Below are 26,945 nucleotides of genomic sequence, written 5' to 3' on the forward strand. Positions count from 1 at the left end.
GCTATGAAGTAGTGTTCTTGTTTTCAGGGTGCTAATACACCTTTCAGTGACACCATGCATATGAAACTGAAGGCAATTTTGTATTAAGCAACAAATAAATCATGGTGACTGGTCAGCCTTTACATACATTGGTATAAATAAATTCATGTCCTAAAAAGCATGTAAACACAACATAATTGTGAATGTGTTCTTCCAACAGTTGGATGTGGCATCAATAATGCCATTTGATGTTTTCTACCTCTTCTTTGGGTTTAATCCAATATTTAGGACAAATAGGATGTTAAAGGTAAGATAACTATACTTAACTGTCTTCTTATAATAATGGAAATCTCAAAGTACTTTAAAATATCCTAAAAGTATCATATTCTTAATTTTTCGTAAACTATCCTCCATTTTTATGCCCTCATCAATGCTAAGAATTTTAAAAGCTGAATGAAGGAAAAATATCCCTATTTCTACTAATGGAAGTTGCTTTTGGTTGTTTTGAGTCTATATCTCATAACAGCTATTTTTATAACTTAAAATAGGAATGCTTTTATATTTTGAAATACAGCTATAATTACAAATGAATATTTTATAATTTTATTCTATTCCACTTGTCACTATTTATTACATAGTCACTGAATGCCTGCAATACTGGCTGTAAAATGAGGGTATTAGTTTAGCTGACCTCTAAGTTATCTCACTCATCAAAAATTCTATAATTATAGAAAAATGTAAGCACAGTTTTGCATAACAAAATTATTTATATACTTAGATACAACTCAAATGTCCATCAAGAGGGAAATAGTTAAATACATTGCAGTATATCTATAGAGTACTTTGTAATGCAAAAATAAAGAGGAAGTTTTCTATGAAAGACCTCCAAGACAAACTGCTCAGTTAAAAAAAAAAAGCTAGTTACAGAACAGTTTATAGAACAATACTAACTTTTGTAACAGAAAGGGGAAAATATTCTATTTTTCTATATTACATAAACAGTGGAAGACTACCCAAAAAATCTAATAAAAATGGTTAACTGAGGTAAGGATGGGAAGCTGGAGGGAAAAGCAGGATGGGTAGGGGCAGGAATAGGAGAAAAGGCTATGAAGGTATATATTTCCTATTGTTTTTGAACTATGTGAATGTATTACCTATTCAAAAAGGTTCTAAGACATAAATATTTTATAACTCGTAGCTTTATCAGATACCTAAGAGGAATCTGAGGAGAGTCAGGATGTGAAATTTCATATAAATTTTTAATAATAGCAACGATAGCTTGTATTTCCAAAGACAGCCTTCTTAAAAGGAACACCAAAGATTTTATCAGTTTTAGGTGGTTATCGCTTTGACACCTTGGGTAAACAAGATGACATAATCTGGAGACTCGGGTGGATCCTAACACAGCTGCAGCTGATATCTGTTGAATACATACTTGTAGCTACATACTTTGTTAAACCTCGTATTCATTATCTCATTTATTCCTCCAAACAACCTCATTTTAGAGATGAGGGAAATGAGAATTAGCAGAGTAAAAAAATCTGTCCAGACACACTCTGGTGAGTGGCAGTATCTGGATTCTATCACATATTTTTTCTGACTCCAAATTCCTTACTATAATCAGAAGGGCAAATAAACTTCAGGCTGAAGGAGCTTTCCTTCCACACCCATGATTTTTCCAAGTCAAGAGGGACCTTACTCTATATTCTCGTCCATCCAAGACAGCTCTAGAGACTTCTGTTTTGACCACAGAATGTAGGTCTAGACTGAGCAGAACTTAACGTTCCCAGCAGCTTGGTGGGCTGGCCATCCATCATCAAATTTCTAGTGCAGAATGGATGTTTCTGGAGGTCACTGCTCAGAGGTAACCAACTTTGAGAGAGACTCAGGTTCCTATGGATTTGAGTGTTTGTCTGGCATTATAATAAAAATTTATAAAATGCTAACTCTTCAAACCCCATCTCTGTGTCCCTTCAGTGTCCAAAAACCTACTCACTATATTAGGTAGTTTTTTTTATAACATAGGAGATCCTGAAAGCCAACATTAATCTTCTTTACATAACCCCACAGTCCAGTCATCTTCACATAAGTGTGTCATTTTAATGTGCAGTTCTCTAGGGAAAATATCATTTACCTATCTCCAAATTATATATGAGAAAACAAATTAAGAATATAAATTTTCTCTACAGTGAACACTTAAGCTAAATTTTAAAATGTGCCTTTGTGAAAACTTCTGTTAAGAGCACAATAAACAAGTTACCACAAATTGAAATTATCTTAATCTGAATGCTTAATGGATGTTTCCTACTCAGGAATTCTGGATAAAGAAATCATTTGTGTATATTTCTAGCTAAATAGTCATTGCTATTATAGCTGTTTTCTAATTCCAAATGTTCTATTACAGTCTTATCTACATTGGATGAAATTTTGAACTAAATAATCTTTGAACTAAATAATCTCTAACAGCCCTTCCTATCTGTAAGATCCTATGAGTCTAAGTACATTTTCTTATTGTCCCCAATTTACAGATGAGGAAACCAAAGTACAGAAATATTAAGTGACTTTTCCAAGGTCGCACAGTTAATAAATGGCAGAGAGGAAATTGGTGTTTGGCTCTGGATTTCATGCTCTTGCTCTTGCATTTTACAGCCTATAGATTAAAAAGAGAAAGTAGAGGGTAAGAGTGCATGTAGGGAGTATCTGTTGCTATAGAAGTGGGTGTAAGCAGAAGAAAACCTTGAGGCAAATAACAACTGTTTGGATTAAATGCATATAAACTCTCTATGTCTTTGAACAATGTCAAGAATAGATAACAAATGCTAGTATTAATTGAACTTCAAATTTTGTTGAAATAAATACACATGTAATGCAACTTGCTTAAAAACAATGCTAGTGTTGAGCAACAGGCCTTAACACCTATTTATGATTTCAGTGTATTTTATTATGCTTTTACTATCTTACTTATGTTTTGGGGGGAGGTATGATTTTTAATTATTGTAAAATAAAGTTCTACCACATGCTTTAAAAAAGAAAAAAAAGGAAAGAAATGTTTTTAAGCTTGATTTTCAACAAGCATTACAAACAAGACTGTAACTAGAGGGTAGAAATAAAATAAAGCAAGAAGCTCTGAAAGTTTGGCACCTTGTTAAAATGCACTAACTGGAGGAAAATACCACTGACAGACCTTAGTTTTTTTAAGACATGAATAGAATTATTTTCAGTAACAAATAAAGTCTATTTTATATTGTTTTATTTAAATATAATAGATGTATTTAAGACTAATGCACTTTTGGATTTCTTTTGCTTGTTTTCTACATAGTACACTTCATTTTTTGAGTTTAATCATCACCTAGAGTCTATAATGAACAAGGCATATATCTACAGGTAAAGTATAACTCAATGTACTTCAGGGCTGGGAGAGAGAGCAATGGTGAAATATTTTAGACAGTACTTGGGAAGAATATGGCCTCCCTGCAAAAGAGAAGGGAATAATCTCAGATTTGGGGCTATGTAAAATATTGGGCTGTGTTCTAAAGTAGATTTGAACATTTTGAAGTAAGATAAAAGTATGAAAATTATATTAGATTTTAGAAGAATACAAGACTGAAAAAGAGGATATATTACCTGCTTCAGTCAGAACAAAGACAGAGAAATGTGCTCTTTCACAAGTTTTTACATCTCTCTCATGACAATTCATTCTAGTCTGAATTTTCATTCATTTGCTGTTCTGAACTTAACTTGCCCAGAGACCTCTAGTCAGTTAATCGTAGCATAAAATCCCATGAGCTTTTCAGAGATATCCAGTGAAATCAGCATGCTGTATTTTACGGGACTCAAAGTGGAGAGGTGACCCTGGAGGCATATCTTTCAGGGAGTTGACTCATACCATTTGTGAAAAGAGAGGATTTTTTTTTTCTACTCTTGTCAGTCCCAGTCAAGACACTGCAGTCAGAAAACATGTGAAGGCACCATGATTTTATATTGTACTAATGAGAGTTAACAGTTCACAAATTTAAAGCAAGGAGATTCAGCAGAGACTTTAAGGAAAATAAAATGTTAAAATAGGCTGTATTCCAGAAACAACATGAGTCTTACTTTGCATTTATTCTCCTTGCCAGAGGCATTCGAACAACTGGATACTTGCTCTTTACTCTGCACATTAATGCCTGTATGTATTATTGGGCTTCAAACTATGAAGGAATTGGAACTACCAGATGGGTGTATGATGGTGAAGGAAACAAGTAAGTTTTAATTTTGAAGGAAATGTTTATTGATTATTCTTAATTTTATGTTTCAGTTTGAGCTTTCTTAAGCTAGTGTTTTTTGAAACTGTAAATCACAATCCATTAACTCTTTATTAGTAGGTCAGTATGTTTTTAAGTGAAAGAGGATAGAATAGAGGAGGACAGAATAGAAATTATCCTAGTCTGTCATACCGAGTAGGGTGCGTGGGTGTGGGTGTGGGTGTGTGTGTGGGTGTGGGGGTGTGTGTGTGTGTGTGTGTGTGTGTGTGTGTGCCCTGGATTAACCTGTAGAATGCATTTCTTACTCAGGATCATGAACAAAAAAGTTTGAAAGTCTGTGTTTAGACAGCTGAGTGGTAAGGTAACTTTTAATAACTCCTATGATGATTGTTAGTAATGAAGAATGTTAATTATTTGGAGGGCAGATGCAGTGGCTAATTAGTTTACCACTGAAGAGCTTTATGGGTTTATGAGTCAGCTATAACCACTAACTCAATTAAACACAAAGTAACAAGGATCATATACTAAACTTGGCAATTAGATATGCAAGTACCCTGAGAATAAGAGATTGTCTGAAAATTTTGGTACAGTAGAATCAGGGCTCAATAATGGCAACTGAGTTATTTAATAGTGAAATTTCCTTTTGGTAGATACAAAGGCCTGGCATAAAGTAGATTCCACTAACTTTCTGCTCCAGTGAAATGACATTGAGCCTATTATAAAGCAATGTCCTTACTGGAAAATAACAGGTCCCAGCATGACTTTGAAGGGCAACTCACAGCAGCCTTGGGAAGGAAAGCAATTATAGGATAGAACAAAAACAGTAAAGATACCTCACAAAATTACACCCTAGCTAGAGTGAGCAGGATCTGAATGAGGGATTATAACATTTTTTGAACTTTTAACCAGAACTAATTTTAAAAATTTAAAGTCAGAAGGCCCACTGATCGGGGAAATACACACACACACAAACACAAACACACACACACACGAACACACACAACAAGAAGAAAGTGTATAACCAAATCTATAAATAATTCCCTTTAGAATGTGAATTAAATATGTATTTAGTTTAATATAAGTAACTACAAAGAAAACTGAGTAAGATACCAACTATATTAAATATTGCCTAGAAGTATGTAATTCAACATCATTAGACCCATAGGTCTGATAAGTGTTTTTATCAAATTAGCAAAATAATATACAGTTGCCATCCAGAAAAAGTGGAGCTATTTCTCTTTTCGTACCTGGATGCCTTTCTGCAGCATTTCTAGAGAATATATCTTGTTCCCAGTGCCTAGAACATTGTTAAGTATATAACATACACTCAGTATATGTTAGGTACTTAAAGAAGGCAAGAAGGAAGTTTCTTTACTCTCTCTTCCTACTTGTGTTCTTTAAATACTTAACATATAGTGAGTGTGTGAGAGAGAGTAAAGAAAAAAGGAAGGAATGACCAAATCCATATTATAACAAGAAGAAAGAAACCTCAGTTTCAACCCATAAGAAATTGAAGCTACATTGTTCTAATATTTTAGACGTCTAATTCCAGCTACAGTGTAGACCAGATATTCAAAGCCCTCTCACTAAAATACAAGAAGATAAACTACTTGAAATTTTTGTTGTATTAGTTATTGCAATTACTTGTTATAAGATACATTTCTACATAAATTATAATCACAACAGTTTTCAATGATTGCTAAACTCTCTAGAAAGTAAAAGGAATCTCCAAAGTCTAAAAAACAAATGTGGGTACTGAAGCTGGAGTAGAGTGGTAAGATAATCACTAAGGAACAGGAATAGAGAAGATAACTTCTGAATCAGTAGAATAAAAAAAAGATAAGATTGTAGAAACAACTTAAAATATATCAGTAAGCAGAATAAGTTAATATGAATTAAATTCACCACCTAAAAGAGACTGTCAAATAATATTAGTCAAAATAGACTTTAAAACAAAAATTATTTTAGGGATAAATAAGGTTATCATATAATGGTAAAAGTTTCAATTCACTATCAATATTTACCAGTTCTAAATGTGCATGCACCTAATGCAAAGTACTTATGATGAATCAAAGAAATTCATAAAGCAAAAATTATTAGAAGGAAGAGAAATTTGCAAATACACCATCAAAGTGTGAGACATCAACACACAACTATTGACTGATCAAGCAACCACAGACAATCAGTAAAGATATAAAAGATTTGAGAACCCATTAAAAAGCTTGATTTAACAAATATAAATGGAACTTTGTACCCAAGAATTAGAAACCACTCATTAATTTTTTAAATTTTTTTATTGAGTTATTGTTGCTGTACAATATTATATGTTACAGCTGTACAATATGAGTCACAATTTTTAAAGGTTATGCTCCATTTATAGTTATTGTAAAATATTGGCTATATTCCCTGTGTTGTACAATATATCCTTGTAGCTTATTTTACACATAATAGTTTGTACCTCTCAATTCCTATCCCTATAACATCCCTCCCTCCTCCCCTCTCCCCACTGGTAACCACTAGTTTGCTCTCTATATTTGTGAGTCTGCTTCTTTTTTGTTGTATTTACTAGTTTGTTGTATTTTTTAGATTTCACATATCATACAGTATTTGTCTTTCTCTGTCTGACTTATTTCACTTAGCATAATGCCCTCCAAGTCCATCTATGTTGTTGCAAATGGCAAGATTTCATTCTTTATAATGGCTTAGTATTCCAGTGTGTGTTAATGGACACTTAGTCTGCTTTCATATCGTGGCAATTGTAAACAACACTACTATGAACATTGGGGTGCAGGTATCTTTTTGAATTAGTGTTTTCGTTTTTGTTTTTGATATATGTCCAAGAGTGGAACTGCTGAGTCATATGGTAGTTCTATTTTTAACTTTTTGAGAAACCTCCATACTGTTTTCCACAATGGCTATACCAACTTACTTTACCACCAACAGTGTACAAGTGTTCCCTTTTCTCCACATCCTCGCCAACATTTGTTATTTGTGCTCTTTTTGATAGCCATTCTGACAGGTGTGAGGTGATATCTCATTGTGGTTTTGATTTACATTTCCCTGATGATTAGCAATGTTGTGCATCTTTTCATATATCTATAGGCCATCTGCATTTTCTCCTTGGAAAAAGAAACCACTCATTCTTCTTAATTACTCATGGAAAGATTACAAAAAGTAGTCATTTTCTAGGCCAAAAAGCAAGCCTCAATACATTTCACAGCACTGGTATGATACAGCCCCCATTCTCTGCTGCTTTAGACAGGAGGGTTCTCACCCAAAACCAAAGGTCCAATAATCCTGTTACCAGCTGTCAGGGACACATCCTTACAAATAAAATGTCTTTAAAAGCAGCATTTATATGTATTTTAAGATAATTTGCAAATGGCAGTTATTAACATACTTACATTTTCCCACAGTTTTTAAGCATCACCTGCCCCTTCTATTATTCCATATTACCCTTTGACCGTGTAAGCTTAAAGCATTTTTTTAGTTAACCCTCGTGATGGTTTCTGATGACCTATAAATTGAAGGTTGCTTATGAAGTCACTGGACTTGTAAACTTTCTCCTAGTTAGAATTATGCAGCAACTGTGGGGCATAAGTGGAGCATTGTGAGCATTTAAAATGAGTCATTTATTACTATTTTATTAATCCTCATCAGAATAACAATGTCTGTTCATTTCAATAGAAGACAAGAAGTCATTTTCATTTATACTAAGTAGATGGCATCCTTCATTTGACTGTGGAATTTGACAAAGTAGGAAATGGCTTACTTAGCTCAAAAGGAAAACATAAGTAGTTAAGGTTATTTGGTACCCAGAAATGTTCCCAATGTCCCTTAATCCATATATACCCCAATTTATTTATTTTCTGACATAAATTTCCCAGCGTGCACAAACCTCTTAGCAAATACCTAGCACATAGACCGTCAAAAGAAAAAGTAAAAATAGCAAGCAAGTTTGTCATGGGAATCATGACTTTAGATGGGATGGAGAAAGAGTCAGAATCTCCATATCTTAGTGTTAGGGAAAATTAGGATAACTTACTCCCTTCTTTTTACACAGGAGGAAGATGAGACCAGGGTAGATGAAGGTATTAACTCAGGGTCCCCTAGATACTTCAGTTCAGACACTGACAAAAAAAAAAAAAAAAAAAAAAAGAATGGTCTTTACACTAGACACTTAGAAAAATGTAACAAAACCTCCAGAACAGCAGAATTCAGTTGACCAGAAGGGAGATGAAAGGCAGCTGGCAGCATGTATAGAAGGGGATTGCATAGATGTGCTCACAGATACAGCCTTCCTATGTTCTTAAGTCTAAGTATGCATAACCTTTCACTTATTCTTTCAGGTCATTTAACAAATATATTACAGTCCTATTGTGTAATACCTGTCTTTGAGGAGTTTATCTTCTAATGAGACCGTTCTCCTCCATATACGATGCCTTCAGTGATAAATTTACAGAAACCTAGAACTAAGATGGATTGGGGTAGTTTAAAAGTCCAGTCATAAAGTATCAAATTGGGTACTTTTAAAAGTTGCATGTCCCACTACACATCCACCACAATGGCTAAAATTAAAATGACTGACAGTACCAAGTCTTGGGGTAAGAATATGAAGGAACTGGAACTCATACATTGTTGGAGGGATAAAATCTGACAGTTTCTTTTACAACTAAATATAACACCTACCTTAAAAACAAAAATTGCAAGCCTAAATATTTACCCAAGAGAACTGAAAATATATGTCTAAAAAAATTATGTAAGTATATTCATAGAATGTCTATTCACAAGAACCAAAAACTTGAAACAGCCTAGGTGTTCATCCACAGGAAGATGGATAAACATACTGTGCCATAGTCATTCAAGGGATAGTGCTTAGCAATAAAAAGGAATAAAGTACTGATACACACAAAAACACACCTAATCTCAAAAACATTATTTTGAGTGAAAGACATCTTACACAACAGTGTATATACTGTGTAATTTCATTGTGTGAAATTCTACAGCAGGCAAAACTCATCTGAGACAGAAAAAAATTAGAACAGTAGTTGCCTGTGCGGGCAGGGATTGACTGGGAAAAGAGAGCTTTTTGGAGTGATGGAAATGTTCTCTGTCTTGATGGGTTTCTGGGTTACACAGGTGTACGGGTTGGTCAAAATTCATCAAATAGTATCAGATAGTATACTTAAGATTTGTGCTTTCAATGTATGTTCAAAATTTTAAAATAACTCTTTACCAATACTTAACTCTAGTACATATATTTTTTTCTGAAGTATATTCTAACATATATATATATTCTGAAGTATATTCTGAGTTTTATATATATATAAATATTCTGAAGTACTGTATTTAGGAGGAAGTGTCTACTGTCTGCAAATTACTTTGAAATGCATCCAAAAAATAAGATGGATTGATGGATGGAAAATGGAGGAATATGTGACAAAGAAGGTAGAGTAAAATGTTCATAATAGAGTCTAGGTCATGGATATACGGTGCTCACTGTGAAATTCTTTCAGTTTTTCTGTTTGTTTGAAATATTTCAAAACAAAATGTTGGGGGAAAAGTTTAATGCTGCATTTGTTTCACAGAGGAAGAATTTCTATTTTCACACTAAATTTTTTTTATGGTTTTATGTCAAGTTCTGCCTTAGTGCTTTAACTTGGGGCTGTATATATAGAGCCTGTAAGACAGCTCATGTATTAAATCAGCCAGATAGAATCTCCTTGAAAAGATCTATCTGCCCAGGATGTAAATATTAGAGGTGGATACACTTGACTAATTAAGCTAATCCTAGAAAATCAATAAGATGCCATCTAATTAAATTACAAATCTTACCTTTGGTTGTGCATGTCTGGCTGTAAGACATGACTGAGAAAAGAATCCCAAAATAAACCTCAAAGCATCCGGGCAGAAAACTTCCAATTAACATAGCAGACTGTTTCAGTATGAAAAAATAGTTTGAGGCTAACCCTTCAGATTTGGAAAATCAATGCCTAAGTTCTACATTTAATTGCTATTTTCTAACATCCATAAATAAGAAAATGAGAGAAAGTAATTCATGTGTTTGCTCCTCTTAACACTGGAGGGACTTTGTAGGGTATAGTAATCTCAACACTTGAAATGCAATTGCCATGTAGGGAGAGAATCTGGTCCCTGTCTCACTCTTAGGCTGTATTGGGGTCAATAAATTTCCTTAATTCAAAGAGACCCACAGGTCCAGGACCTGTGATAACACTAAATCAGGTAACAGGAAATTATAAATTGGAATTGAAAAGTTAAAATGCAATCCATAAAATTCATTCCATACTTCTTCAAGGTGGTTCTCTTTGACATCAAGTTCACTATAATATTTGTAAGTCTAAGGAAGCCTGCTAGAAAAACTATTGCAGAGTAGTAATATTTTTATTCTCTTGGCACAGAGGTTTCAAACCTTACCAAAGAGTTAATTCTTTGTCTGTTCCTATATCTACCAGGTAAAACAGACAAACAAAAACTCAGGTCCTTCGAAAGGTGTTGAATATCAAAACAAGTGATTTCTTTCTAGATCTGTTTTTATTTGAATACTGACTTTAACTGCAGTTTGATTCTTTCTTTGTAAACCTCAAATTCTTAGTATTTGAAGATCTGAAAATTGTAATCTATTTTCACAAGAAAAAGACCATCCTTGTTCAAAGACAAATGTACCATTACTTAAATTGCAAATGTTTATGTCGCACACCCAGACAAGAAATAAAAGCCTGACTAGGGCAGGATTCTGTAAAAAGTGCTGCTTTTCTGTGTTTACTCTGGAAACTAGAGTAAACCCACTAAATCCAAATGTCTCTCTGTAACAACATCTGAAGATGGTCTCTATATATGGGATATTTTTCTTCAAGGATTCAGTGGAAATGTCTGATCCAGACCATGTTAACAGAGCTGTATGGAATATACCCAGTAGTATACCTAATTGTGTACCAAAATTACAATATATATATATATACAATGGGGTTGTAATACTAACTTCTATTCCCACCTCACTCTGGATACATGAAACCCTTGATCAAATATAGCTAAGTGAATCTTATATGTTCTGTCCTAATCTTTATCATATTCTTTTCTGTTGCCCTGGTTCATGATGTTCTTCCCATCTGGGCTATTATGATCTGTCTCTCCATTTGCAACTGCACGAGTTAGGTACAGAATCTTTACCAAGTATATTTCTGAGCATAATTGGTTATCTTCAATACTAAATTTCTAGATAAGTTACCTATTACACCCAAGAGTAATTCCCCTTTTAAGATATAACTCAGTTTTCCTCTGTCTCTGCCACGGTTTATATATTCAATAACATAATAAGATATGAGTAGAAAATAGAGAAGTATATACCTACTTGCTCTACTTCCCATAAGTAAAAAATAACTGGTTCTAAACTGTAAAGGGCTCTCCCATCTCCATAAACACATTTGTTGTCTATGATATTCCTCACTAATCACTAGTGGGGTAGTTTAAAGGTAGCCTCACATCCTTTACTGTTCCTCTTATTGAGAGGTATATTCAAATATCCCTTCCCTTGAATCTGGGCTGGTCTTAGGGACTTGCTTGGCAAATATACATGGCAAGAGATTAAGACATTGCAGGGCTTCTGAGTTATAAGAAGCCTTATAGCTACTGCCTGGGCTGCTATCACTCTGGGGGAAACCAGCCACCAGACAAAAAGTCCATCTACCCTAAAACTTCCATGCTGTAAGGAAGCCCAAGCTAGACATAAGGAGAGACCGAATGAAAATACCCAGCCAGCCCCAGCTGTTCCAACCATTCCAGCCCAGGCTCAGACCGTGAGAGAAGATACCCTGGGCATTCCAAACAGATATAACATGGAGAACAGAGGAACCCCGTCAACAGTTAGAACCAAGGCCTCAGAACTTTGGCCTCAATCAAGTCCTCCCAGTTTTCTCTAACTATTCAAGTCACCTGAGGGTCCACTCATCATACAGCATGGATGAGCCATCTCTGGGGGGCCTTTTACAAAATACCTGACCCACAATATGATAAGCCTAGTAAAATAGTTGTTGTTTTATACCACTAAACTTTAGGGTGATTTGCTTTGCAGCGAGAAATAAGTGGAACAGCTAGTAAATACCATCCTTGGGTTTGTTTAGTCATTTCACAATGTTTATCAAGAAGTTTACTTTAAAAAAGAAGTTTACATTAGTATACATGGTATTTGCTAATGCTGCCTACAGAAAGAAAATCCCGATTAGCAGGAAATATGTTAAAATCTAGTAGTAATCTATTTTCCCAAGCATAGTGGCATTTTACCGTTATAGTAAAGAGCAAAATGTATATCTTCTCTTTTCACAGGTATCTGAGATGTTATTATTGGGCAGTTCGAACTTTAATTACCATTGGGGGCCTTCCAGAACCACAAACTTCATTTGAAATTGTTTTTCAACTGTTGAATTTTTTTTCTGGAGTTTTTGTGTTCTCCAGCTTAATTGGTCAGGTAAACTGAGATGTGAATCCCTGGATATACAATGCTGTCATTTTTGAAAGTCTAACAAGTCTTTATAAACTTTACAGAGAAAAAATCAAAATCTATCTGGTGGGTTTTTTTTTTTACTAATTTCCATCTATTTTGATGAATTGAATGGGGAGGTAAATAGATCAACATTGTCTTTCAATTTTTAAACCATCAGATTTTTCAGAAGACTTGTACACAATGAGTGTTGCGTTAGACTCTCAGAGGGTCACGTTTCTAAGTTAACTTCTTATTTGGTGTTTCCTGAAAACTTTAGAAGCTCTCTTTTTTTACTTAAACTTCAAATATTGTCATAAAATCCCTGGCTTAAAATCAACTTCAAAAGTCATTTAAACCAGAGGCTACCAAATGCTGTCTAAATTAATTTAATTAAAAAATCATTGGTTCATAAACGTTTATGATATCTCCTTGCCTTATTCTCAAGGAATCACAGTCTAGTAAGAAAGTAAAACAAATACCCAAATAACTCTATTGCAAGGTAGATGCCATTTGCAAGGGATAGAGCCCAACACCTTTGTAAATTCCCAGATTCACAAGAAATAAAAAGCTCGCAGCATAGCATCTTTAGACGTTATACTTCCTTGTAAGGTACTTTACATATTATATGTCTGAGAGCAAAAGCCATGTTGAGATTTGTGTACGGGGTAAATAGTTAGACAAAATCACAAAATGATTATTACCACTAGATAAATTATTGGTTCCCACTCACCACACTGACAGTGGTAAGAATAAAACTCATGTTTTAACAAAATTTAGCAATGAAAACTATTCATTATAATATTTGAAGCTGATAACAAATATAACTCAAATCCTACATCCATGAATGTCAAGGGGCTGCTATCCTTGGTAAGTTCCAGAGGAGAGTTTGAAAGCTCTGTATTAGGTCAGAAAAGGGAAGCTTCCCAGGAGGTTTCATAGAGGAGAATGTATTTAAAAAACCAGATAGGATTCAGTAGTTATAGACAGATAGTTCAATCAATCAGAAACAGTGTGTGAAAGATAATGATAAAGCACAAGATACGTTTGAGAAAATAGAAGAAGTACCAGAACGATGGGAGTGAAGGACACCTATAAATAAGGTTAGAGATGTATGTAAGGACAAGATATTTTAAGGGCTCTGAATGTTAAATTAAAGATGTTGAACTTTATCCTAAGGGCAATGGGAAATCAGCCAGGGAAGGATTTTTAACAAATAAGAGATTTAAGGAAGATTAATCAAATATAATATAAATTGGTAGGGTCATACAGTTTTAAAATGTAGGTTTTATTATCATTTATGGATGGTGAGGCCAACAGATCAGGAGACCATTTACATTGAAAAGACAGTCTGTTATACAAACAGATCCAAGAAGAGGGGGTCACACCTTGCCAATAGGGCTACATAGGGAGGCACAAGGAAAGGAACTGATCAAGCAGGGTAAGGGGGTTTAAGATTGGTGAGTTCGGATAATTTCAGCAGGTGCTGGGGTGTAGGGACTGTCTCTAGTTGTCTGGTACCTGGCCCTGGAGTAATTGGGGCAGGTGGATAGTAGCCTAGAATATGAGAGCCCAATAAAGAAGGCTGTTGGGAGTATGGGCTCAGGGTTGGCTATTTTGCATATGAAAGGCACACTCCCAGTAGCTTGCTATCTTTAGGAATCAGCTAACTCTGGGAGGGATAGTCCCAGAAATCAAAGAATCAAAATACAGAAAATAAAAAAACATGGTGCTCAGGGATATGGCAACTTCAGCCTGAACATGGTAATCGAATAGAGAGAGAGACTGTAAAGGAAACTCTATTTAGAAAATGTTTAGGTTTGGAAAATGAACACCAAGCAGTTAAAAACTACAAGCACAAATTATAATCTTACTGCCTGGGGAGATTACATTAACAGTGATTGAAAATAGGAAGCTTGCGGAGACTTCCCTGGTGGTGCAGTGGATAAGACTCCATGCTCCCAATGCAGGGGGCCTGGGTTTGATTCCCCCCACATGCATGCCACAACTAAGGAGCCTGCCTGCCTGCCTGCCGCAACTAAGACCCAGTGCAACCAAATGAATAAATAAATATTAAAAAGAAAATAGGAAGCTTGTTTATAGAAAAATGCAATTAATTTGAATATAAATGGCAAAAATCATATTATTTAATAAATTTTTATAAAATATATGTGAGGTAGCCAGACCCCCTTCAATGTTTTCTCAGTTTTGCAGTTGAGTCAACCCCAGTTTAAAGAGATTAAGAGGCAACCCTAATTCATACATGTAATTCATAGTCATATGATAAGGCCATATCATATTGATAAAAATAGTAAAATCTAACATGTATTTAGCACTTACTATGTCCAAGGAAATTTTTACAAGATTAAAAACTATGTCCAGCTCCAGTTAAAATTCTGTTCAAAGTGGTCTTTGGACTAACAGTAGAAGCATCACCTGGGAAATTCAAAATTCAGGCCTCACCCCTTACCTACTGAGTCAGAATTTGCATTTTAATAGGATCTTCAGGTGATTTATATGCACATGAAAGTTTGAAAGGGCAGCTTTATACCCCACACTGCACCTGCCTTTACAGTGACTTTTTTTTTTTTTTTTGCGGTACGTGGGCCTCTCACTGTTGCGGCCTCTCCCGTTGCGGAGCACAGGCTCCTGACGCGCAGGCTCAGCGGCCATGGCTCACGGACGCAGCCGCTCCGCGGCATGTGGGATCTTCCCGGACCGGGGAACGAACCCGTGTCCCCTGCATCGGCAGGTGGACTCTCAACCACTGCGCCACCAGGGAAGCCCTACAGTGATTTTGAGGACCCAAGGAACAAGAAGAAATATCAAGCCGCTAAACATGTAGGACTAGAGCCAAAAAGAAAGATTGAGGCAGGAGATAGAGATTTGTGCCTTAACTCTCACAGTGAATTAAATAAAGGTGCTGAGAAGGAGAACAGTTAGAAATGAAAGTAAGAAAGCCCTGGACAAAACCTCCACTTGTTCAAAATTCCCGTATATAACCACGCCAAGAACTACACCCTGGATGTGATCATCTCATTTTAACTGCAATATTCTATTCTCACATACAACTCAGAGAGAGTGACCTTTTCTTCCTCTAATCTGGAACACACATCATAGAATATATGTCTTCTTCATCTGCACCATCAAAATTCAGCATTGCACATAAAACATTCAGATTACTGTCACTACAAATTATCCGCCCCCAACACTGATCAATAATGCTTTTAATTGTCCTTGGATCCCAATTTAAAACTCTATTAACTTTCCCAACCCAATCTCTGATCTCCCAGTTCTCAAGGCCTTAGGTGACTGGGTAATGTTCATCATCTGTCAGAAATGGCTTGGAAAAAGGAGATCTAGGAACTGAGGTTGTTGAAGAACAGCCCTCGAGGAGTAGGTTAGAAACTGAAAAAGTATCCAGTTTGACTCTCTGCATAGCTACTCGGCAGACACTTTTGACAAGCAGAAGAACCTATTAACTCTGAAATGGAAACCGAGGAAGGCATCACAATAAAAGAGCCATTTGATCTAGATCTCAAAAAATGAGTAGTTTTTCCATAAGCAGAAAAGGCTCAGCTACTAGAATGAATGAGCGAAAGTGACGCCCAGGTTTTCCTCTGTATTATAAACCCATAGTCAAAGCAAATTTACAACCACTTGCTTCCCTCTATGTGAGATGAAGAGTCAAGCTATATATCTTTTCTGTGCTGAGGCCTTAAAGATCAGCTTTTAACCTAGAGTGGGTTTTCATGGCTGAGTTATAAACATCCGAGAACTAAAACCTGACAGTTCCTTAAGTATTGTCACAGCAGTAGATGATGCTTCAGTAATTTCAGTACATTTCAACTTCTGCTGAATACTATGCCTTAAGCATAATGAGATTTGATTCTATCTGTCTAAGCAACACAAAGGGAAGTATAGAGGTTGCAATTTCATGATGAATTGAGTCTATATAGCCAGCCACACTGCAAAATCTATGAAGGATGCTTTCTAAGCGAGACTCACCAAAATGGACTAGCCGTTCTGCCAGGTAATTGCTCAACTTTCTTTGCACATTTCTTGCATAAGCACAGCTATATAATTTTTAAAATATCAACTAACATCTTTGCAGTAATATACAAGTTTGCAAAGAAGATTGTGTGCAGTCACATGCATTATGTGACTGAATCCTCACAGAAACCTCACATGGTAGGTAAAACAGGTTCTATTGTCCTTACTGGGTCAGAAAGAGGATACGATTTGCCCAATATTTTATAGGTAAATGGCTGAAAGTAGGACCCAATATCAGTGTGTTAAAAATCAAGTAGTCAGGGATTAGAATAGAATGTATCATGTGAGAACTTTTAATTCAACTGGGCTTACAGTAACTCTGCCACTTCCTCTGCTGGGTGTGGAGTGACCATGTTTGTGGTTTTAGATGCAAGATGTAATTGGGGCAGCTACAGCCAATCAGAGCAACTTCCGCACCTGCATGGATCATACCATTGCCTACATGAACACTTATTCCATTCCTAAGATTGTGCAGAATCGGGTCAGGACTTGGTATAAATATACATGGGACTCTCAAAGAATGCTAGGTAAGCACGGCAAATTACTGACTAAAACCCTGTAAAACGTGTCCTATAATGAAAATCCTATAAGGCAGCAATGGCAACTAACTGGGTTTGAAAAAGATTGGGAAACAACCAAATAATCTTTAAAGCATTAATTTAATAACATGGGCTTTTTTTCCTTAAATATTCAGACATAACTTATGGGTTATGCAAATCCTTCAAGAGCAAAGGCTAAATTTTATTCAGTGCCCACCAGATGCTAGATATTACACACATTAGCTCATATAATCGTCATCAAAAAAAAAAATGGGGAAAATTTGGTGTCATCAACCCCCTCTTAGGAGACAAGGAAATGGCAGCTCCTAACTGAAAAAATTGGCCAAGGACACAGAGTCCTTAGACAAATGGCCTAAACGGAACTGAGACATGCACCTGTTCTCCTCCAAACCCTTGCTCTCTCTGTGATATCATCCTCTTCCCAGAGCACAGTGAGTACTCAGAACAGCAATCTTTCAAGCCATTTTCAACCTGCTACAGGTCTCCTCTAATAGTCCCTTAATCATTCATGGTGTCTACTATTAGGACTATAACACTGGAGTTAAAAATAATGTTTACTAAAGATGTAAAGTAAGTTAATGTGCTAGTTGACAATAATCAGATTCAACTTTTAGTTTGCTCCTCACCATATAAAACTAGGAATTAGTGCTACTGAGAAGCCAATAAAGCTACTGCCCTCAGAATGCAAATTACAATGCGATTCCCAAATTGGAAGAATCAATATTGTGAAAATGACTATACTATCCAAAGCAATCTACAGATTCAATGCAATCCCTATCAAATTATCAATGGCATTTTTTACAGAACTAGATCAAAAAATTTCACAATTTGTATGGAAACACAAAAGACTCCAAATGCCAAAGCAATTTTGAGAAAGAAAAAGTGAACTGGAGGAATCAGACTTCCTGACTTCACACTATACTACAAAGCTGCAGTAATCAAGACAATACGGTACTGGCACAAAAACAGAAATATAGATCAATGGAACAGGATAGAAAGCCCAGAGATAAACCCACGCACATATGGTCAATTAATCTATGAGAAAGGAGGCAAGCATATATGATGGAGAAAAGACAGCCTCTTCAATAAATGGTGCTGGGAAAACTGGACAGCTACATGTAAAAGAATGAAATTAGAACACTCCCTAATACCATACACAAAAATAAACTCAAAATGGATTAGAGACCTAAATGTAAGACTGGACACTATAAAACTCTTAGAGGAAAACATAGGAAGAACACTTTTTGACATAAATCACAGCAAGATCTTTTTTGATCCACCTCCTAGCGTAATGGAAATAAAAACAAAAATAAACAAATGGGACCTAATGAAACTTCAAAGCTTTTGCACAGCAAAGGAAACTACAAACAAGACAAAAAGACAACCCTCAGAATGGGAGAAAATATTTGCAAACGAATCAATAGACAAAGGATTAATCTCCAGAATATATAAACAGCTCATGCAGCTCAATATTAAAAAAACAAACAACCCAATCCAAAAATGGGCAGAAAACCTAAATAGACATTTCTCCAAAGAAGACATACAGATGGCCAAGAAGCACATGAAAAGCTGCTCAACATCACTAATTATTAGAGAAATTCAAATCAAAACTTCAATGAGGTATCACCTCATACCAGTTAGAATGGGCATCATCAGAAAATTTACAAACAACAAATGCTGGAGAAGGTGTGGAGAAAAGGGAACCCTCTTGCACTGTTAGTGGGAACGTAAACTGATACAGCCACTACGGAGAACAGTATGGAGGTTCCTTAGAAAACTAAAAAAAGAACTACCATATGACCCAGAATCCCACTACTGGGCATACACCCAGAGAAAAACATAATTCAAAAAGACACATGCACCCCAATATTCATTGCAGCACTATTTACAATAGTCAGGATATGGAAGCAACCTAAATGCCCACCAACAGATGAATGGATAAAGAAGATGTGGCATATATATACAATGGAATATTACTCAGCCATAAAAAGGAATGAAATTGAGTCATTTGTAGAGACATGGATGGATATAGAGACTGTCATACAGAATGAAATAAGTCAGAAAGAGAAAAATAAATATCGTATATTAATGCATATATGTGGAACCTAGAAAAATGGTACAGATGAACCAGTTTGCAGGGCAGAAATTGAGACACAGATGTAGAGAACAAACATATGGACACCAAGGGGGGAAAGTAGCAGGGCGCTGGTGGTGGTGGTGTGATGAATTGGGAGATTGGGATTGACATATATACACTAATATGTATAAAATGGATAACTAATAAGAACCTGCTGTATAAAAACTAAGTAAAATAAAATTCAAAAAACAAAAACAAAACAAAGTTTCTTAGAAGCAGGTAAGAATCACTGGTTGTTGACGGTAGGACCTTATCTTCTCCTTTCTGCCAGTCTTAAGAGGTTCCAACCACAGGTTTAGAACCTCTTCCTGAATCTAAATGACAAAAACAGCAAACTTTTTTCTTAAACATCACAGCTATTCCTGCGGGTATCTCAAGCAGGGAGGAAGAGGGGCAGTAACAGGCTCCTTCCCTCTGTCCCTGTGGACACTGCTCCAACTCCTTCATTTAGGAAGGAACTAGAGAAAAAAAACCCTTGGAAACAAGGAGCTGTGTTTTTATAGAAAAGATTTTCATATTTAGAACCCATGTTGGAATCAAAATAAGGATATAGTATAAAAATTTTTTTTCTTTTCTAAAATGGATGCAAGAAAACATCAAAAGTAATCAGCTCTCAGAAACCCATAATATACTGCAGACTAAAAATAGGCAGTTTTATTCATGGACCATTTTATCAGCCTGAAGGCCCATCATTTAATTCACGTGTAGAAAAATCTTTAATGTATTCACATACTTCATTGAGTTAATAAGCAAGTAAATAACAATAATTTGAATTTACTCACTTAACAGATTTCTTCTTTAGATTCCACTCCCAGCTCAGCCACCCACCACTTATGCACAGATGAGTAAATCACTTACAGCCTCTCTGAGTTTCAGTTCCCCTTTTGTTTCTTCTTTCCAGAAAGTAGGAGTAAGAATACTTATCCTTAGGGTTGTCATGAGGGTCCAATAAGATCATGACAGGACTCTGTAAGCTACACAGTATTCATTATTCTTTGCCATCCTTAGGATGTTAGGGCTGGTCTGCAGAATCAGAAGATAGGAACTAGATCCTTTTCCCATCCCAGTTTGTTCGCTAGCCTTTGTCCCATCATCACTAAGCTTTAAAATTTCAGCAAACACAAAATTCTGGAATTATTCAGAACTATTATGTCACCAATATTGAAAATACTTCTTTTCTTTCATGCAAGTAATAGTGCTATTATGATAAGTATGTATGTCCAATAGAAGCAATGAAAATATAGACTGTGATGCAGCTGTTTATAAAAAGAGTTGATATTTTGTTTCCTTTATTTTTTTAATTGTCCTTGAACTTTGATGTTTTTTCCTTAATTATTCTCCTTTATGGATTGATGTGTTTATCTTTATGAAGATGAATCTGACCTACTTGAGACACTGCCAACTACAATGCAGTTAGCCCTCACCATTGATGTGAACTTCAGCATCATCAGCAAAGTCGACTTGTTCAAGGCAAGTGTTTTTCCAATTCATAGGAAGGCACTGTATCAATTACTCTGTAAAAATCAAAGCTCTTGCTGAATTCTTGGTTGATAATTTGTTCTTTGAGCATTTACACTATATTGTCTCCCTGTCATCTGTCCTCCATTGTTCTGATATAAAATAAACTATTATTCTTATTGGAAAAAAACCCAAAACAAACAAAAAAGCTCTTGCTGAATACAGCATTTATGGTTTTTTTGCCTTTATGTTTACAACATCAAAATAATCTAGAGAATTTATGTGAAATTAGAATCAAATAAACTACGGATCTCTCTTCAGCAGATGACTTGTTTAGAAGCCTCTCTCTCCTAACTGGTGTCAAAGAAGAAGAGTTCTTCAACGTCTTCTTGCATTAATTTAAATATAATTAAATTCTACAGCTCTATATCTTTGCTACTACACATGTCATCTCCCATTTACGAATATGCCTTGGCAATGCATGGCAAATCAGGCCCCAGATTAGCTCTGGTTTGGCCTGACAGTCGGAGAATCATGCCTAATCATGTCTCCAATACAAATGCTTAGGATTTAGATTTTTTACATGGCCAAATTCAAATTTAGAGGGTTTTTTTTAAAAGAAAAAATGTATAGCAAAGAAAATTTTAATGTTTTGAATGTTTTTAATTTTCTGCCCTCTCTTCAATGCATTATACTATATGGAAGTTTTTCTCACCTAACACTTATTCTGTGTGTGGCATTTACTGATTCGTCTATTTAATTAATTCATTCAACGAACATTTATTAAGTTCCTACTATGTTCCAGGCACCATATTAGCCACTAGGAATTCAACTTCTAAAAACAAATACTTGCACACATGGGGCTTAAATTCCAAAAGAGAGGAATGAAAAAAATATATGTAATATGTGAGAAGGTGATAATGCTATGAACAAAATTAAACAGATTAAAGAGGATGAGGGAGGTACTGGGCATGAAATGTCTGTTCTAATGAAGTGCAATTGAGCATCTGGGCAGAGGACTTCAGGATGCAAGGGAGTGAGCTATGCAGATATTGGGAGTGGGAGAGGAGGGATGGACAGAGAGGGAATATTACAGGAGGATGGACAAGATGAAGCCCTGATCTGGGAGGCTGGAGCAAAGGCAGAGTGATGTAAAGCAAGAGTAGTCAGAGGAAAGTAAAAACAGGAAGGATGAGTCAGGGGGCAAGTTAATGGAGGGCTTTGGAGGCTGTAGCATAAAATTTGGATTGTACTCTGAGATGCAAAACCCACTAAAGATCTTGAGCAGAAGATGATCTACTTGAGATCTGTTTGAAAGGGATTTTTTCCTGCTCTGTGGAGCAAATATGGAAGTCAGGGAGGCCAAAGAGGGATAACATCTTTAGACGTCTATAGGGATGATGGTGATCAGACCCAGAATAGTAGGAGCAGAGTTAAAAAGTGGCCAAATATTGGATGTATTCAAAGGAAGAGCCCACAGTTTTTGCTGTTTGATTTTGTGAAGGGAGAGAGAGACAGAAATGAAGGATGATTCAGGATTTAAGCTGAGGAACAAAGATACCATTTGCAAAATAGGAAATTTTAGAGTAAGTGTAGGGTGACGAGGGTAGAAATAGACTGTTTCTGGATGTGTTGGTTTGAGGTGAGAGTTAGACTTTAGATGGAATGTCATGTAGGCAGTTTGATAAATAAATCTGAGTTTAGAGGAGAGGTCCAAGCTGGAGCCATAAATTTGGGCAAATCAACATATTGATGGATTTTAAGCTAGGGACTAGATATTATCCCCTATTATGTAACCCAGACAGAAAGATATGCCTTGAAAATACATAATCGATACCATTTTGGGCAAGATGAAGAAGCAGACTCTGTATGGTAAAATGGTTAGGCAGAGTCACCCTCGATGTTAGGTTACCGTACAGTGTCCTAAACGGCCTTAGGAAGGAAGAGAGGGGATGGGAGGGAGGATGCCCTGGGGTCAATTCCTGGAGATTATAGGAAAGGAGTTTCCTAATTGGAAAGTGGTTCCCAATTTCTAGTGCGAGTGCCACAGTGGAAGCTCTGGTGAGGTAGAAGCACCACGGAATGTATTCAAACAGTTTTCTGATCTTCTACCAGGGAGACTGGGAAAGGAATTTCTACCTTGGTTAACAGGCTCATCTAGATAAATGGTTTTCAAGCTGCAGCTTGCAATTCATTTAGGGATCATGAATTCAATTAAATGGGTCACAAACAGCATATAAAGTAGACAAGAAAATATCAGAGTGCCTCACACATAAGTAAGGGTAAGCACTGTATTACAAAATTTTTGTTTCAGTTATTTATTTTTGTAATACACATATACATATCTATGTGTGTACTGGGCACAATGTAAATGTCTTTGTTACTACAAGTTACGGTCAAAAAAGGTATGAAAGCCACAAGGCTAAATTAACAGTATTTTTAAATGCTATAAAATTTTTTACAACTTAAGGACTAGCTTAATTGAGAATAAATGAGAATAAGTGAGAACCAGCTACATTTTAAAGAAAATAAAAGCTTTAAATTATATACCAGTGACTTGTATGGGGTTATCTCTGATCTGGGAAGTTATCAGTTTTCAACCTCAGAGTTTTTTCCTTTGTTTTTACATATATTTTTGGAAATCCATAAAATCAGCAACATCTGATTGAGAAAAAAATGTTAAATCTTCACATGTTGCTAACGTACATAAATATAGATTCATTCTTTCCTGACATTTCCATTAAAGATGTAGCTCCTTCCAGAAAGAAACCATTTCCATTTATATTTCTGTTAAATGAAAAAATTATTTTTTTACCTAAAGCCAAATGAAGTAGAAAATAAGCAGGTATGGAAGCTTTCTAAATTTATTTCTTTTCTAAATCTTGCTAAGACAGTCTTAGTGGTTTGTACAAATTTGTTATTTTCTTAGGGAGGAAATATGCTGACTAGGGATCTTATATGCTTACCTCATAAATTATACCCAGTTGACTCGTGTTGCTTCTGATTCAGTCACCGTTCACTGAGAGCCACCTATGGCCTCAAGGGGCTGAGGCACAAAGGAGGAAACCTTTGGAGCGTGTGTGCCCAGAGGATGCTCAGGAAGCTTCAGAGTGAAAAGGGGGAGGCTCCCGGGCAGGAGCCTCATTATCACTCATTAGGACCAAAACATGGGGTGACAACAAAAGATGAATCTAGAAAGGTCAACTGAAGCCAGGCTATAGTGTGTGGGCCCAATCCTATAGGCCAAGGAAGCTGGAAAGGAGGAAACCGACAGCACAGATTTCAGTTTTATAAAGACAAAAAATGGGGACACTTTGAATAAATCAGAATATCCAGGGATAATAAAGAAGGGTGACTCAACTGCTGAAAGCCTCCATATCTTGAATTCTCCCTGAAAATGAATCTTCCAGATCTTTAAAAGGCAGGCAGGCAGGAAGAGAGAGAGAAAGAGACAGAAAAAAGAGACAGAGAGAGAGACAGAGAAAGAGACAGAGAGATCTGACACCAAGATTGGAGGCTAGCAGGCATGCTTTGTGTCTTCCCAATCTTCAGGATTAGGATAAGTTAAAGGTACTTGAAAATCATTTAACTCACAAATACCTAGTTTAAGATGTCCTAAAGAATATTTTAAGTTTGTATCTTGGACCTTCAGTCAAAAATTTCACAAGGACTTTTCTCCATTTTGTAAATTTGTGAAGGGATATAGATGTAGTAGAATTTGTTTGCAATGCAGCACCAGATAATAATTCTATGCTAAATAAACTTGCTTCAGTTTTTCCAGAAATATGTCTGTAACTTTAATTGTGCATTGTATTCCATTTTTAATACTCCAAAAAGGACAATGTGCTTATATTTCTTTCCTTTTAGCCTTGTGAAACTTGTTTATATATTAGTGGAACAGTGAGTATCCTAATGCTTTAACAAAAGTAATATAAGTAATGCTGGAGTATCACAAATTATAATATGGACAATGTTACATGAAGGAGGTCCATACTGTCCATGATCCTTCATTCCCAGTACTGTCACCATATACCTTGCTATACCCAATACTCACATGGCCCCTGTATTAGTCAGGGTACTCCAGAGAAACAGAATCAGTGAGATATGTGTGTGTGTGTGTGTGTGTGTGTGTGTGTATATATATATATATATAGAGAGAGAGAGAGAGAGAGAGAGAGAGAGAGAGAGAGAGAGAAGGTGGGGGAGAGAGAGACAGGGAAAGAGATTTATTTTAAAAACTGGCTCATGCAATCATGAGGACTGACAGGTCTAAAACCTTCAGGACAGGTCAGCATGTTGGAGAACCTGGGAAGTGTTAATGTTGCAGCTCAAGTCCAAAGACAGTCTAGAAGCAGAATTCCCTCTTCCTCAGGGAACTTCAGACTTTTTTCTCTTAAGGCCTTCAACTGATTGGATGAGGCTGACCCACATAACGGAGTGTACCCTGCTTTACTGAAAGTTTACTGATTTAAATGTTAATCTTAACTAAAAAATACCTTCACGGGCTTCCCTGCTGGCACAGTGGTCGAGAGTCAGCCTGCCGATGCAGGGGACACGGGTTCGTGCCCCAATCCGGGAGGATCCCACATGCCTCAGAGCGGCTGGGCCCGTGAGCCATGGCCGCTGAGCCTGTGTGTCCAGAGTCTGTGCTCCGCAGCGGGAGAGGCCACAACAGTGAGAGGCCCGTGTACCGCAAAAAAAAAAAAAAAAAAAAAAAAAAAACAACCACCTTCACAATGACATTTAGACTTGTATTTGACCAAATATCTGAGTACCATGGCCTAGCCAAGTTGACACAAAGTTAACCGTCACAGCCCCCCAAACACTGTCAAGCTGTACGGAATATAATTGTCAAAGAAACCAAGCTGTTGCTAAGACCAATTTTTTTTTCCTTTTTTTTTTTTTTTTGGCCGCACTCTATGACTTTTAGGATCTTAATTCCCTGACCAGGGATTGAACGCAGGGCCACGGCAGTGAAAGTGCCAAGTCCTAACCACTGGACCACCAAGGAAGTCCCCCCAATTTTAAAATTGATACTTGTATCTTCTCAAACCTAATAGCTGCTATTTACTGAGTTCTCATTGTGTGCTACACTGTGTTTTCTTCTTTGTTACCTTCTCTCAATTAATTCTCACAGCAAGCCTCTGAGAAAAGGTTTATGACCACCCCACCCCCACCCCAACCCCAACCCCATTTTACAGAAAGTACAAACTACTTACCTGACTGAGGCCAAAGAGCTAGAAGCAACGGGACAGGGTTTGAGCACTGATTTTTCTTATGCTACAGTCTACAGTCTTAACCCTTCAATGAAGCCACCTTTCAGTTCTCCACCAGCCCTGTCTGGATAAGTGATAAGACGCTGAGAATTTTCCCTAGAGTCAAAAAGCAATGTAATGTTAAAAAAAAAAAAAAAAAAAAAAAAGCAATGTAAGCTCAAGGCCATCCTTTGGTGATTTTCACAGACTTAGACTTGGCATGCCAGTTAGTTTCACACCAGATACCTAATTTCACACACACTGTGCTATTCTCCTACTAAGAAAAGACCTTGAATCTCATGTGTTTTTTTTTTCTCCCTCTTAATCAAAGCAGGTAGAATTAAAGTCACAGAATTTCACCAAAACTTTGCTTCAATCAACTATGGTTAATTAGTAAGATCTGCTACTTCTACATGGGGTGATCAGAGTTTCTAAAGAGCTTAGAGATGAATAGTCATTTTTTAAAAATTGTTCACAAAAATAATTCTCTTCCTTTCAGATTGCATGTTTTTCCAGCCCAAGCTCAAGTATTAACCTAACAAGGAGTGATTCATTTCTATGAGGTTGGGCAATTTCCCCTCATTTCTGATGATTTATTATTTTTATATTGATTTTTAAATACGTTTTATCAAATTAAATGCTAGGGAAATCACATTTTGCCTCTACCACTAAATTACCAGAAATAAGAGAAAATTTAATAAAAGTTCTGTTGCGCCACCTAGTGTCTAGAATTTAAATTGCATCCTTTAGAAACTGAAAAAGAGC

General features: G+C 36.2%; 1 protein-coding gene across 1 annotated transcript in view; it reads left to right on the forward strand.

Moving 5' to 3' along the window:
• CNGB3 (cyclic nucleotide gated channel subunit beta 3) overlaps positions 1–26,945 on the forward strand; it is a gene marked incomplete at its 3' end in the record, with an annotated part of 141,384 nt that overhangs the window by 79,507 nt on the left and 34,932 nt on the right. The window contains exons 8-13 of the mRNA XM_079902412.1: positions 200–286; positions 3,299–3,363; positions 4,098–4,220; positions 12,564–12,705; positions 17,138–17,297; positions 20,840–20,937. Coding sequence (XP_079758538.1) covers positions 200–286; positions 3,299–3,363; positions 4,098–4,220; positions 12,564–12,705; positions 17,138–17,297; positions 20,840–20,937 — 675 coding nt within the window. The remainder of the gene's footprint in view (positions 1–199; positions 287–3,298; positions 3,364–4,097; positions 4,221–12,563; positions 12,706–17,137; positions 17,298–20,839; positions 20,938–26,945) is intronic.

Source organism: Stenella coeruleoalba, assembly GCF_951394435.1.
Source record: "Stenella coeruleoalba genome assembly, chromosome: 17".
Taxonomy (NCBI): Eukaryota; Metazoa; Chordata; class Mammalia; order Artiodactyla; family Delphinidae; genus Stenella; species Stenella coeruleoalba.